At 37.6% G+C, this 13665-nt stretch overlaps 2 protein-coding genes across 3 annotated transcripts; one reads left to right on the top strand and one right to left on the bottom strand.

Annotated features, from left to right (window-relative positions):
* The first annotated feature begins 1279 nt into the window (after positions 1-1279).
* On the top strand, positions 1280-5948 carry nms (neuromedin S). Of its 2 annotated transcripts, XM_042425429.1 has the most exons (7): positions 1280-1560; positions 3642-3688; positions 3799-3855; positions 4250-4276; positions 4376-4429; positions 4901-4975; positions 5679-5948. In XM_042425429.1, exons 1-7 carry the CDS (start codon positions 1488-1490, stop codon positions 5709-5711), a joined length of 366 nt encoding a protein of 121 aa, XP_042281363.1. In that variant the 5' UTR covers positions 1280-1487; the 3' UTR covers positions 5712-5948. The 2 variants fall into 2 exon arrangements, with proteins under 2 accessions (XP_042281363.1, XP_042281362.1); XM_042425428.1 differs by lacking the exon at positions 5679-5948 and having other exon boundaries at positions 4376-4969.
* Positions 5949-6043: 95 nt separating this feature from the next.
* On the bottom strand, positions 6044-10538 carry pdcl3 (phosducin-like 3). The gene is made up of 6 exons (XM_042425426.1): positions 10432-10538; positions 8259-8379; positions 7846-7936; positions 7500-7643; positions 7049-7257; positions 6044-6692 (listed from the first exon to the last, which is right to left on the bottom strand). The coding sequence occupies exons 1-6, from the start codon at positions 10435-10437 to the stop codon at positions 6544-6546; spliced, it is 720 nt and encodes a 239-aa protein (XP_042281360.1). The 5' UTR covers positions 10438-10538; the 3' UTR covers positions 6044-6543.
* Between the last annotated feature and the right edge of the window lie 3127 nt (positions 10539-13665).

Genomic DNA, 13665 nt, shown 5'->3' on the forward strand with positions numbered 1-13665 from the left:
TAACGACAATCAAGAGAAAGCACCAAATCAACAGAACACAGTCGTGATCTAGCTAGTATGGGATTAAGAGGGAAAAAAAAATCCAACAACAGCCATCGTTGGCATATTTTCATAATCTATAATGACACATAATTGGTGCTCAAAGCAGAAATCCAAATCCTTCTGCAGATTGTTGCCCTCAGATGACACATCACATGTCTGGACCATGCAGATGAAATAAAATACTACCACAGCACATTGGGATATGAAAATGGCATTGTACTTACCATTACACTTGTTGTCATAATACAGCACATTAATTATTAAGGGTATATTCCTCTATCATATCAAATTTTCCCATAACATTTTTGATGCTCATAACAGAGTACTTAGGTGACCTCACTTTACATTATGATATTTCTCCCTAAAAAAAATGTAAAACCTCTTAATGATGACAGAATGTTGCATTTTCTTTTCCAACCAGAAGTCAGCAGAGATGGGAGACATTTTTCTAAAAACTATAGCTGTTACATCATTATATAAAAAGCAAACATTCATCTTCTCACCTGTAGTGAATCACACTACTAAAAAAGCCTGTTACTCTTCTCGTAGACCATTAAGCTTGTCAGTTTCTCTGGCTAGTGGTAGTTCACCTGAACATAAGTGTGCTCTGGTTGGAGGGCTCTACACTATAGATACTAGACAATGTGTTTATAACACTAGTTTGTAGCAGACATCAGCAGACCACATTTCCTTATACATTAAGAATGTTTTTCACTGAGAATCACACATTACAGTTAGTCTACAGGTTTTCAAAAATTAAAAACCATACAAAGTAAAAATTTCATCTCATAGTAGGCTACTTTATTGTACTTCTGTTATCTCTGTTGTATTCATACAATTCATTCAAGCACACTCTCCCTTTAAACATTTGATGTAGTTCATAAGCATCTTTTTATTAGGGTTATCATCCATCTCCTTATGCAGTCATAATAAAAGCCTGACGTCAGCACACAGCCCAGGTTGCATCAGTTACGTTTAAAAACAGCCCAGTATTCCCAGTATAGCGTTATTCCCGAAAACGGTCAAGTGCGTGTGTGTGTGTGTGTGTGTGTGTGTGTGTGTGTGTGTGTGTGTGTGTGTGTGTGTGTGAGAGAGAGAGAGAGAGAGAGAGAGAGAGAGAGAGAGAGAGAGAGAGAGTTATGGGGGTGGAGGGTGCGGTGCGGATTTGCGCAAGCGGGTGTGCTGGTGACCGGGTCGGTGTGATTGGTCACCTTTGCGTAAGCGAGGATGCCTGTCAGCCATCAAAGTTGTGTGCTTTTAAACTGCTGCGTGCAGAGGGCACAGTGTTCAGACCACACAGCTGCTGGGGATCGAGATCAACGAGCAGACCCGAGTTGAGCTGAACTAAGCCGAGCTGAGCAGAGCGGTGCGCATCACCAGGCTCAACCTCTCCAAACAGCGCGCAAAGAGAGAAGAAGAAGAGGAGAGCGGAAAGATAAAGAGACATGACTCTGCCAACTGTGCGACAACTTCTACTTTTCTGTTTATTCTGGTGCCTTGGATGTTGGAGCATGACAGGTGGGTGATCATATTAAAACTGATAGACAGGTGTTGTATAACAAGGACTAACTAAACTACATCTAAATTCATGTTTTACTAAAATTAAAGCTTAGTTATGTAATTATGTCAGTGGTGATTTTAAATACAGTAAAAAGGATATAAATGTTCAACAACGGTCATTTATAAATTTATAAACATGCTTTTTTTTTTGGAAAAATCTTTTTTAAAGTGAAATTCTTGGGTTTTATACTGTAAATGAACACACCTGTAAATTATGTGGTCAAAAATGACTTTAAAACCACTAATAGGTTAATCCTGAGGTACATAAATGATGCAAAATTACAAGTCACCACAGAACAATAATATAGATGTGTGATAGTAGGAGATAAATGACCACAAAGTATAATAAAACTGAGTTTAAGTAGAAATGTGAAGAACTTTCTTCAACCTTCCTCAACTCTTCAGATTCTCTGAAGGGGGGACAAAAAACTGCAAAAATGCCTTCAACATCTCTCAACACACACACAATTGAACCCAACTGTGAAGTTGAGTATATGAGGATCTAATTTAATAATCTTTTATCCACATTTCACCTTAATCTTAATATCAACATATAAAGAGCAGTAAGTATTACTTTATAATTTAATACTTTATAATTTAACTAGTGGTTTTATTAATGATATGAAATCATGCTATCAATAAGGATAACTTCTGAGGTTGGTTGGTTTTCTTTCTTCCTTCTAGCTCACTCTTTAATCCATCACAGACCCCTCCAATGGATGCTTTAAACATTTATATACAATATCTTCTGGAAATGAGCTGCAGAGCTTCTGGACTAAAACCAGTTAATTAACAGCTTATTAACTTTAACAGCTTGATTATTGTAGGAGAAGAACCTTTTATGAATTGATTACTGGATCTTATTTTCTTTCATTGTGGTTTTATGTGTTGCTCTCATGCATTTCTTCGGCTTATGTCAAGCACTTTTCTTCTCATTAATTATTTGTTAGTAGTGACTTTCTAATAAGCCACCACATCAAGCAATTAACAAAAAGTCACACATTTCCCACTTTAACCCATCAAGTCTGCAGATATAAATTACGATGTAAATAAAGTCGTTTAAAAAATAATTTAAGTCTGGATGCTGTGCAGTATATTTTCAGAGGGTGGTCTTCCTGAGAGAGCTACTACATATTAGATACTGACACCAGTCAAAGGAATTTTTGACCAAAAGATATCCTCATTAATGGTTTATGACTTGCCTGTAAATCATTCCAAAATTATTTATGAATAACAAGAGAGCCTAAACCTTTGTGTGCCTTATTGGAGAGTAGCACCAAGTAATCGAGATGGCTGAAAAGCAAATAATTCCACTGATCTCTTCCAGTGTGTGTGCTGTTACATTAACCACGCCCACACACATTGATGTCAGGATGTAAATCTCCAGAGTACACGTCACTGCAGCAAGGAGAGAACCTCAACCAAAACAAGATCTTTAAAGTTGAAATCAAAGGAATCTCTTCCACCAACAAATCAGTGAGGAGCACAATATTATTATATATATTATAAGATATTCTAGGTTATGACTCAAATTTGGATTCAAGACAATTATTAATGTGTAAAAATACCAACTCATTTTTGCAGAAAGCCTCACCATTTTCTTCAAAATGCACTTTTTTAAATATGTGATTGGTCTTATAAGAATATTGCATGAGATTTAATTAATAAATTACTGCCCAGAAAAATAAATGAAACTACAATAAAATCCTTTTAAAATCATTATTGTGACCACAAACACACTTAAAGTCCTATTGAATTAGTATATTATTATTGTACAATGTCACAGTGATTATCCCAATACATTTACTATTATAAAGGCAATGATATTTGTATCAAACAAACATGAGATGATGCTTCCCTAATTCAAAGCAATTTGATACATTTGATTTATCAGCTGCACCAGTTGTGTTACAAGTGTAACCATTAATACTCGTTGTATATTTGTTCTACTGTATTTTGGGTAATAACTTTCCAACATAAGCAATATTTTTAGTGTGACTGAAAATATGAACTAGTCCTCACATGTGCTCTTTATGCAGATGCCAGTCTTCTCGATCAGTGGGAAGAAGGGATTGCGTTAAGAAAGGTAGAGAATTATCTACTGTTGCTGTACAGTCTTTAATACCAAGACTGAGATATTGTGTTGCATTCACTATCCATTATTCAGTCATAGTGAAGTGTGCTGTTTGTCTGCAGATTCGAGACATCCAAAATGATGATTTGAGTGATGTTTTGTTGAGAGACGAGAATGAGGTAGGTGAAAAGAAAAGACCCAAAACATGTTCAAGTCACTTTAAATCAATTACTTTATCAGACATATTACTGTCAAATTAATTGTGATATCTTTGACTGGAGATGATTGGTGGCCTCTATGGTAAAACAGTGGTACTGCTGACGTTCAAGTTAAAAATAACCAGCAAATTTCCCATCAGTCCCATCTCTGACACGCTGCTCGGTGGAATTAACAGATTATATATAAAAAAACATTTTACAATTCTAAAAAAAATAGTAGTTCACAGCTTTTAGAGGTAGATCATAAAAAATAAAGTAGTGTGACTGTGCAGGTGGTGGATCAAACAAAAGGAATATATATATATATAATCTCCAGTATAATCATTTATTAATCTGACATTGTGTTTCTCCACAGAATCAAGTCCAGAATGTTTTCAAAAGAGTAAGTTTTCCTCTCAGCTCTGCTTATTTTTTTTATTTCTGACATCTGATATTTGTTCAGCAGCAGCTCGTTGACTTTGGAATTTCTCCTTTTTTTCAGTTCCTGTTTCATTACTCTAAAGCTCTCAACTCTGTTGGAGCTGTACAGCACCAGGTACCAGCACAAGAGCCGTACAGCTCTTCATTTTTTCAATTCGTCATGTCTGGAAACATCATATTAGAGAGTTATTGCTTTCATTTAACTTCATTGATTCCAAACACAAGTTTTTGTCTGACTTTCTGTCATTTAAATGGTAACAGAGGTGGCAAATTGTCTGAAACTGTCAACATTTTAAATCAGGAAATATCAGATCAAGACTAAATAAACTAGATGCAACAGTTACTGTTCACTGTTCACTGGACTCAGTAAGACCGGACCTGATATAATCATATTGATGGATTATAATTCTATCATTGTGTTATGTATTTCTATAAACTGCTACAATACTCATGCATGTGTTTGACTTAGTGCTATTATTAGTCTGAACACATTAAAATGATTTGATTTGTGTATTTCGTCTGATGTCATCTGAACCTCTGCTTCTATTCCTCTTTTTTACGCTGCCTCATCTCTTTCCTCCTCCAGGCTAACTCAGTTCACCCTCTGATGCGACTTTCCCCCAAGCTTTCCCAGAGGAGAAAGAAGAAGGTGCTGCTTTTGGTGAGAAAATGTCACAGATACACACACAGTTAACTGTATGTTTAAGAAGGTAAAGAAGATGTACTGTAGAGGAGATGAAATAGGGCTTCAACCATCCAGGGAAACAGAGAAATAACACAGGTGTGAAATGTCCTAAACACTGAAAAAGTAACAGAAAAACACCTCTGATTAAAGCTTTTTAGGACCATGTCATTCAGTTTGGGCCCATATGAAGCTTCCTTTTAGGGTTCCTGTCTTTGGCATGTTTCAGAGCAGTGGCTCCAAACCTTTTGGCACATGTTGAATGCCTGAGTTGTGAGTAGTTGTATCACTCAGTTTGTTTCATCTGAAGAAAAAAGATGAGAAAAGTTTAAGAAAAAAAAAGAATCTAAATGTGAGCAGCCCAAGATTATTTTTCTTTCTTCTTGTCTCATTCATCATTTTGCAACGCCTCAGATTTATTTTGCAACCCTTTGAAGGGCCCTGACCCCCAGGTTTGGAACCACTGTTTTAAAAAGGTTCCTCAGGTAGAAAATTAATCAACACAAAGAGCAAAGACAACTTCCATGGTTTCCCCGCTGCCTGAAGTCTGAAAATGGACCTTTTGAGGATGCTTCCTGGTTACAGAACAAAGCAGTGGTGAACCAGTGAATCACATCACTGTTCAGGTTGGTTCTAATTCTAACACTGACTTTCCTCTTTCTCTGTCTTGCTCATGAAACAGAAGATTCGAGCTCTGCCGGAGGGGATGTTGTAGAAGGAAAATCTAAAATTAAAAAAAAAGAAAACAAAAGGAAATCACATTTAATAGAAGAGGAGCAGCAGGCAGCTACCGCCTCTGGATCATCACACCCAACAACAGCTGGTGGAGCATCTCTGACATGTCTCTCCAGGCAGAAACATGACGTCGTGTTCCCAGAAAATAAATTATTCTGTAGACGGAAAACAGAACTGCACTGCCATGCCTCTTCCTGCTTCCAAATGTAAATCAGCCTCAACTCAATGTGAACTGTTCCCACGCACAAACCTGCCATGTTGCACCGTCGGACAAGACACGGGTGTCAGAAAATACAAGCAGAACACTCACAATAACTCTTAAACAAGTCCTTTATAAATCAACCGTGACACAGATTCCAATAAAATGAGCATTTAGACAAACACTGGCATTATTTACTGTGGCAAAGAGATGAACTCGTATTTAATTTAACTGTTTTAAACGTACATGTACATTTTGTGACATATATATATCATGAAACATAATTAAAAAGTTCAAATTTGTCTTTGATGCTTTTGTTAAGATTCGGGTTATTGAGTTTGATGTTTATTCAAATTACAAAAAGGGTGAATGTTGTGCTGTTTCCCCACTTTCCCCATTGAGAACAACGGGAGGACGGGTGGTTCAACAACAAGGTCACAGGTATGATTCTCTCCAGCCGAGCGGCTCAGCATAAGAGCACCAAGTTAAAATATGAAAAGTATGTGCCCATAAAAGGAGATGAGACCCCTTCTCTGTCCCTGCTCACACCATCACCAGATGAGTGTTTTGGCGGCCACGCAGCCTGTCTGTTCAACTGTGACAGATTTCTCTCTTAGTAGTCCTCGTCCTCAGAGTCACTGTCCTTCCGTGTGGGAAGCGAACATCTGATCGATGACATTAGTTTGTCTTCGATTTGCTTCCTGGGGTTTTCCTCCAGGTCTGTCTTCACCGCTCCAGTCTCTGATAACCTCCACTCCAGCTCTGGATGAGACACAAATCAAATTACAAACACTTCACTCACAAAATATGACCAAAACAGACAGGATGTGACTGTCACACTGTCACCAGTGTAAATGAATCAAAGAGAAATCGCATCAGCTCAAAAAGACTAAGACTTCACACAAAATCAAGTGTCACACTAGCACTGCAAGAGCTGTAGTTTTTTTTTTATCATTATAACAGGTTAACTTACTGAGACAAATTTAAGAAGTTTACATTTGCATATATGCATTTAAATTTCAAGTAGGCTGTCACATTCAATAACTCTCCAGAATAATAGGTCAAACCGGTGTTACTTCACACTCTGTAGCTTTTTAAGCCAGCACGTCGCCTCCTACCTTCAACTTTGAGGTTCATGCCGCTGAAGACCAGCGGCCCGATGAACTGGGCCTTCATCTCTCCCTCAAAGTAGACGAAGACGGTGGGCAGGTTGCGATCGGGGTAGTTGGGGATGCAGGTGGTGGAGATGGACTTGAGAAACTTGGTCTGAGGGAATTTCCTGGCCAGTATGCTCAGGTGCTGGTTGATCAGGGTGCACAGAGGGATTCTGGGAAACCAGAAGGACAGGCCGGTTAGTACTTAGCTTTCGGTTAAAGTGTCGTGAAACCAAAGTGGCGGGAAGACTGATGGGCTGAAAACTGGAACAGCAACTGATGTTTTTTGTTTGTAGTACTCAGAGTATCAAAACTAATATTGATATTTTCTGTCCTTATTTCTTGTATATTTAACACATTTTGAAGAGTCTTGTCTCATATTTGTTAAAGCACTTGATTTAGTTGGATGACCTACCCCTGTTTGTAGAGGTGCAGCACCACCCAGATGCCTTCTCCAGCGTTGTTGACCTCTTTGACGTAGTCCTGTCCGGAGATTTCAACCACCTCTCCAAACACGTTCTTTATCTGAGTGGCCTTCCACTCTGCAAGACGCTTCTGTCTGCAAAGAGACACAACTCACATCAGTGAACCGCTGTCAGAGCGGAGGGCATAAGGGTTAGACGTGTTGTGGTCAATTTTAGGAAATAAGCACGTTTCCAGCAGTTCTTCACATATATAACCAATAACAGTGTAGTGTGGATGACTGATGGTTGGGAGTTGCCCAGTACAGCTAGCTCGCTGCCAGCAGAACATACACTCACCTGTACATCTCGATGGCAGCCTCATCTTCTTCACTGAACTCATCTTCATTCTCTTCCAGTTCTTCCAGTGTCATGCTCTCATATGTTTTAACTGTTCAGAGAAACAACAGCTGATTACATGTTCCCCTCAGTGATCAGTTGAATAGGGTCAAGTTAGCCGACACTGAACAGAACTATCAAATATCATATTTGACATAATTTACATTGTTTTGATTGGTGGATACAATAGTCAGAACAGCCTTTTACACACCGTATCTCTGCTAATAAAACAATTACAGGGGTAAGTGGGCAATATGGTTTTTGTGATTTGGGTGAAATGAGCCTTAAAATAGGGTTCTGTGAGATGGAAACATTTGCCTTCCACATTAAGAGATAAAGACAAACAGACGTGTATCCTAATCCGTCTCTCTTACCGACAGACTGCTGCTGCTGAAGGGCCAGCTCCTCCTCTTCATCATCTTTAGGTGTCTCCTTGGGAGGAAGAATACCTTTCTTCCTCAGGATATCGTTCCACTCTGTGTCTTCATTCGGGTCCTGGAGAGGAAACACAGCATATATCATTTCAGATCAATTAAATCTAGTAGTTTAATGTTGAAGATTAAAAATCAGATCAAATTGTCTTGTTCAGCTGGAAATAAATTCTGACTTACATTGAAATTTTCCACCCAAAATTTAAAACTAGACTGACTGAGAGGAAAAGCAACCTTGAGACAGTGTCTGAACAGACCTGCAGGCTGCTGTTTCTACAGCAACGCTGACAGGATAAGCAGCTTGAAAATGGATGGATGGAAGCTGCAGGACGAAAATCTAAGATAGGTCCACTAACAACGCCTGACCCACCAATGAGCAACGTAATTTACTGTGTTCGTTGTAGAGCTGCAACGATTAGTTGATAAATGGATTAGTCGATCAACAATGATGATCGAATCATCTTTTTAGTCATTTTTTAAGCAAAAACATTAAACATTTGGTGGTTTAAGCTTCTCAAATATGATGATTTTAGCCTTTTAAGGTGTGATAGTAAATGGAGAATCTTTGGAATTTGGACTGTTGGTTGGAAAAAACAAGACATTAGAAGATGACGTCATAAGCTCTATCAAATTATAATGGGCGAGTTTTACCATTTCCCCCTATTTTACAGACAACACTATTAAATCGAGAAAATAATGTGAGGGATTGATGGATAATAAAAATTATAGTGAGTTGCAGCCGTGACTCTGTGTGGATGCAGCTGGTGGAAAGCAGGCTGCTGCTTTTAAGATCTCTTTTGTATTTTAATATAAAGATATTTTACAAGTAACACATACAATACAGGAGTTACTGTGGTCATTTTTAACAGAGGTGGAAAGCTTTGGCTGAAATAAAGACCACAACACTATAAAAAACACACTCTTAAGAGATAACACATTAACCTCAATGCTATTTCACACATCAACTGTCATATTTCATAGGTGTGACATGTTTACACTGACATCTACTAACTACACTGATCACCAGAAGAGAAACATCAGGAAGTGGTGGTCCACCACCTCTGCTAAGCAAGGATCAGGTAAATACAAGGTTTTGTAGATTACATTATCCAGTAGTGCTGTAAGCAATTATTTTCTTGTTTTAACAGTTTGTTGATGTTGTTTAAAGCTGCAACGATTAGTCACTGACTATTAAAATTATCATCAACTGTTTTGATAACCGATTCATTATTTGGAGTCATTTCTAAAGAAAAATGTCCAAATTTTCTGATTCCAGCTTCTTAAATTTGAATATGTTCTGGTTTCTTTAGTCCTCTATGAGAGAAAACTAAATAACTTTGGGTTGTGGACAAAACAAGCCATTTGAAGACGTCATCTCTGACTTTGGGAAACACTGTTGGACATTTTTCACCATTTTCTTACATTTTATGGACCAAAAACTAATCAATCGATCGAGAAAATCGACAGATTTAGCGATAATGATATTAATTGTTTGTTGTAGCCATAGATGACTTGGTTAACTAATCAAAGTTATCCCCAACGAGTCATTTCATCAGTAAGAATACTGAATAATTGATAGTTTGGCAGCTTTCCAACTGATGCTGAATCATCGGCTGACTGTGACGATATTTCTGTTTTACGTCACTGTAGACTGAATATCTTCGAGCTTTTAAACAGCTTCTCGGACAACATAAGCAACAATATCATATGATACCTTATGGACTCTATAAATGACTGGTATGAATCGACACTTATTCAAAAACAACTTAATCGAAACATTACGAAGATTAATGAAGATGATTGCTTAATCACTCAATCTATTTCACGTTGTTACAACCAATTTTTTGTTATTAAAGAAGCGTCATATTTCATTTTGGAATCGTTTGTTTCTTAACTAATTGGTTAGTCAGAAATCGTTTCAGCTCCAGACGTGTGTGTAAGTGTAAGTGTTGGAGGATATGAAGCTCTCAGCAAGCTAACAGTGGAGCTAACATTAGCTACTGCTGGTGCTTCAAAGTCCCGCCGCGAAATTATCTCAAGACACAACTCAGACATCAACAGCTCCTTCTCCAGCGTTACATCACAGCGTGTTAAAGTCTAATAAAGCTTTACCAACCTGCATTTTGACAGATACAAGTTTCCTCTCAAATCACACCCCTGCTCTTCCCCACACACGGAAACAGAAGGACCGCAGACCAACGGATTCCGGCGGAAAACAAAAAGCCTTCAGCGTCTTAAATAAGCAAACAGTGCGCCAAGGGTTCAAATAAAATCACTCTCGCTCAGTATATTCCCAGTCAGATATACACAGCAATGTCTTTTCTTTAATACAAGGTAACAGTTATATAATTTTTACTTAAATAGTCGAGATACCGATGTTCTAGCGGACAATAATACAAGTGACACCAAGTTCCTTTTGAGGCTCAATATGACCATATAAGGAGTCGGAGCGCAGCTTTCCATTTGTGGCAGAAACTTAACAGCTGCTCGCTCACTTACTCACACACACACACACACACACACACACACACCGTCATGTGTCCATCAATTCAGAGAACATTTCATTGACTTACATTAATTTCTTTGAGACTTATCTTAACACTACCGTAACCTTAACATAACCCTAAACTTACCTTAACTTTCAATCAAGTCTTCACCCAGAAATTAACGATTCACGTTAAGGGGACTTGCTTTTTGACCAGATAAGGGAGGTGAGTCCCCACAACATGAGAAATATATGGTACACACAAACACACACACACACACACACACACACACACACACGCACACACACACGCACACACACACACACACACACACACACACACACTTAAATGACACAAATATGAATTACAAAATTACCCTTGAATGAAATGTATTCAGTCTTGATCGCAGGTGGAGAAAGTACAAAATGACGAGTTTTCAATGACTTAAGATATTGAAAAGTTTAAAATAAAGTAGAAACATAGAATAAAATATACCAGTTCATCAGTTCGTATCATTACTTTTCCAAGTGTTACTGTAAATCACTGATAATCTGATGATTTCTGAAACTGGGCAACTCCATCAAATGCTGACTAAACTCTAAACAATCATCATTAGTATCTGTAACTAACAACATAATAAACGCAGAAGGAAAAGTAAAAATATATAGGCCTATTTATAAAAACACAAACACAGACTAAAAAAAGACTGAAGTGGGTGGTAATATTTATTTAAAGTCAGCTTAAGAGCTATTGCAGTGAAGTCAACAGCACTGGTAGCACACTTGTTTTCATTTAATTTAAGCTCTGACCAGTTTTACTTGCTTTCAGTAATTTCCTCTTTTTCTCCTTACTCTGCATACTTATCTTATTAACACAGGCCTGATAAATCTGGCAAGCTAGTAACTGGTGATATTTATTACACGTTGACTCTATCAAGGCTGGATTATCAAACTGGGAGAAGCAGACTTAGGCTCACCACAAGTCAGTTTGTTTGGGTAATTTGATCAAAACTTGTAACAAACTTGTAAGGACATTTGCACATCTACAGTACAGTACAACATCAACTAAGCTGGGTCTTACATTATTAGGTAATGATTTGTCAAAGTCTAGTTTTAAATGACGACAAACTGTCAGGGCCAGGTGTTCCAGCAGGAGTCTGTGACTATATGAAGCTGTCATGTACAGTGCAGACTACTGTATGCACTGCACTTACCAGCAACTTCCTGATGACACAATACACTCAAAATGAACAGAGGGCAGGAGATGGCCGGGGGTCCATAGGGGCCAAGCAGCAAATGTTTGCCCTCCAGCTACTTAACAGTACCATTTGCTTACACTGTAATGCTGGTGAGACCAACTATTTACTGTTTTACTCATAACTTATCAACCAATATTCATCTTCTGCTGATGAAGATCACTGATTTCCAGGGTACACTGCAGGTGTTTAAAATCTCTTCATGTTTGTTTGGATCTCAAATCACATATCTGATATGTCAAAGAAAAATAGTTGTGCTGATGGAAGATAAAACTTAACATTTAGTTTGGGTTATAAAAAATCTTGTTAACTGCTGTTCTGTTAGGACACAAGAGGTCGTCTCAATTTGAACAACTGACAAGTAAACTCTTGGAATATTTTCCCCCTTACAAAGTATCAAATTAAAGGAAATAGTTTTTTTAGAATTGATATCAGGAAATCTCATATTGGTCTTTTCTTAATGTTGGCAGTTTTTTTTTTTTTTTTTTTTTTTTTTGTCTCAACAGGGAATTTACTCACAGCTGTGCTATGTTTCCTCTCTTTGCTGTGTTCTAATTTGCAGCTTTCACCATGGTAACTTGGTTTCCCAGATGTTCTAACCCGATGTTATTCTGTATTCATAAACATATAAATCACTCTGGATATTATGCAATATCAGCTAACAGCCTTTAATGTAAAATTGTTATAAAATCACAACATATTTTAAGGCTACAGACCAGGCATTGTCTTTTCAGTAACGATGAATGAACTGAATTAAAACAAACAGCCTTTGTATGATAATTATCTCAGCGAGCACCTGAACACGGTGTCAGCTGAGCAGCCAATCACAGGAAGGCCAGTTGCTCTCTGTCGTAACTGGCGGAAGGGAAAGTTGTGTGAAATGCGGAAGAGAGAGAATAAAGAGCAGAGCACTCACTCTGTTGTTGTTTTTCAAGAACTTAAAAACAATCTCAATGCGTTTTGTTTTTTGCTTGTAAAAACGTTGTAGTTCTTCTTTTGCAAACAGTATCATGTTTTATTTCACAATTATTAAACTAATGACTGACCCCAGCTAATTTCAGACTGAGCTGCCACTAAATTTAATTTCTATGTTATTTTGTCAACTTCATCTTTTTAGCTTATTAAGTATTTTAGTTTTCATTCTTTAAAGTTGCTCTTTGCTGTTGCTTGTTCAGCGACGTTTTTTTTAATTAGATTTTTTGTGAATATATATATTTCTTGATAAGCTTTGGGAATATGACTGTTAATTATTTGTATAGTTATTCTAAAAAAACATGGACTCTATTACTTTTACATCTTCTGTTGGCTAATGTTTTTTTTTTGAGGATCTGTGGGGGGACTACTACCACTGGAGGGCGCCAAAGTCTAAAATACTACATCCTTCAAATTCAACACTTAGGCCATGCAAAGGGGCTTTAAATGTATTTTTACATTGGTCTTGGTCTTGGGTATAGGCTGTCCAAAACACTGTTAAAATGTTTTACAGTTCTCCCACCTCTCCCAGTTGGCCTACCATATTGAGCTGTGGTCAAATTTGAGACACTTTCGACTTTATTCACATCTTCTATTTGTCTTTTTTACTCATGGTGAAAAGTTTTCAGATTCAGTT

The sequence above is a fragment of the Thunnus maccoyii genome, chromosome 11, assembly GCF_910596095.1.
Source record: "Thunnus maccoyii chromosome 11, fThuMac1.1, whole genome shotgun sequence".
Lineage (NCBI taxonomy): Eukaryota > Metazoa > Chordata > Actinopteri > Scombriformes > Scombridae > Thunnus > Thunnus maccoyii.

Coding starts and splice junctions, on each gene's coding strand:
- nms (XM_042425428.1), top strand. CDS start 1,488: ATGACTCTGCCAACTGTGCGACAACTTCTACTTTTCTGTTTATTCTGG. Junction 1,561..3,641: donor TGGATGTTGGAGCATGACAG/GTGGGTGATCAT, acceptor CTCTTTATGCAG/ATGCCAGTCTTCTCGATCAG. Junction 4,277..4,375: donor TCCAGAATGTTTTCAAAAGA/GTAAGTTTTCCT, acceptor CCTTTTTTTCAG/TTCCTGTTTCATTACTCTAA.
- pdcl3 (XM_042425426.1), bottom strand. Junction 7,644..7,845: donor GCTGCCATCGAGATGTACAG/GTGAGTGTATGT, acceptor GTCTCTTTGCAG/ACAGAAGCGTCTTGCAGAGT. Junction 7,258..7,499: donor CTGCACCTCTACAAACAGGG/GTAGGTCATCCA, acceptor CTGGTTTCCCAG/AATCCCTCTGTGCACCCTGA.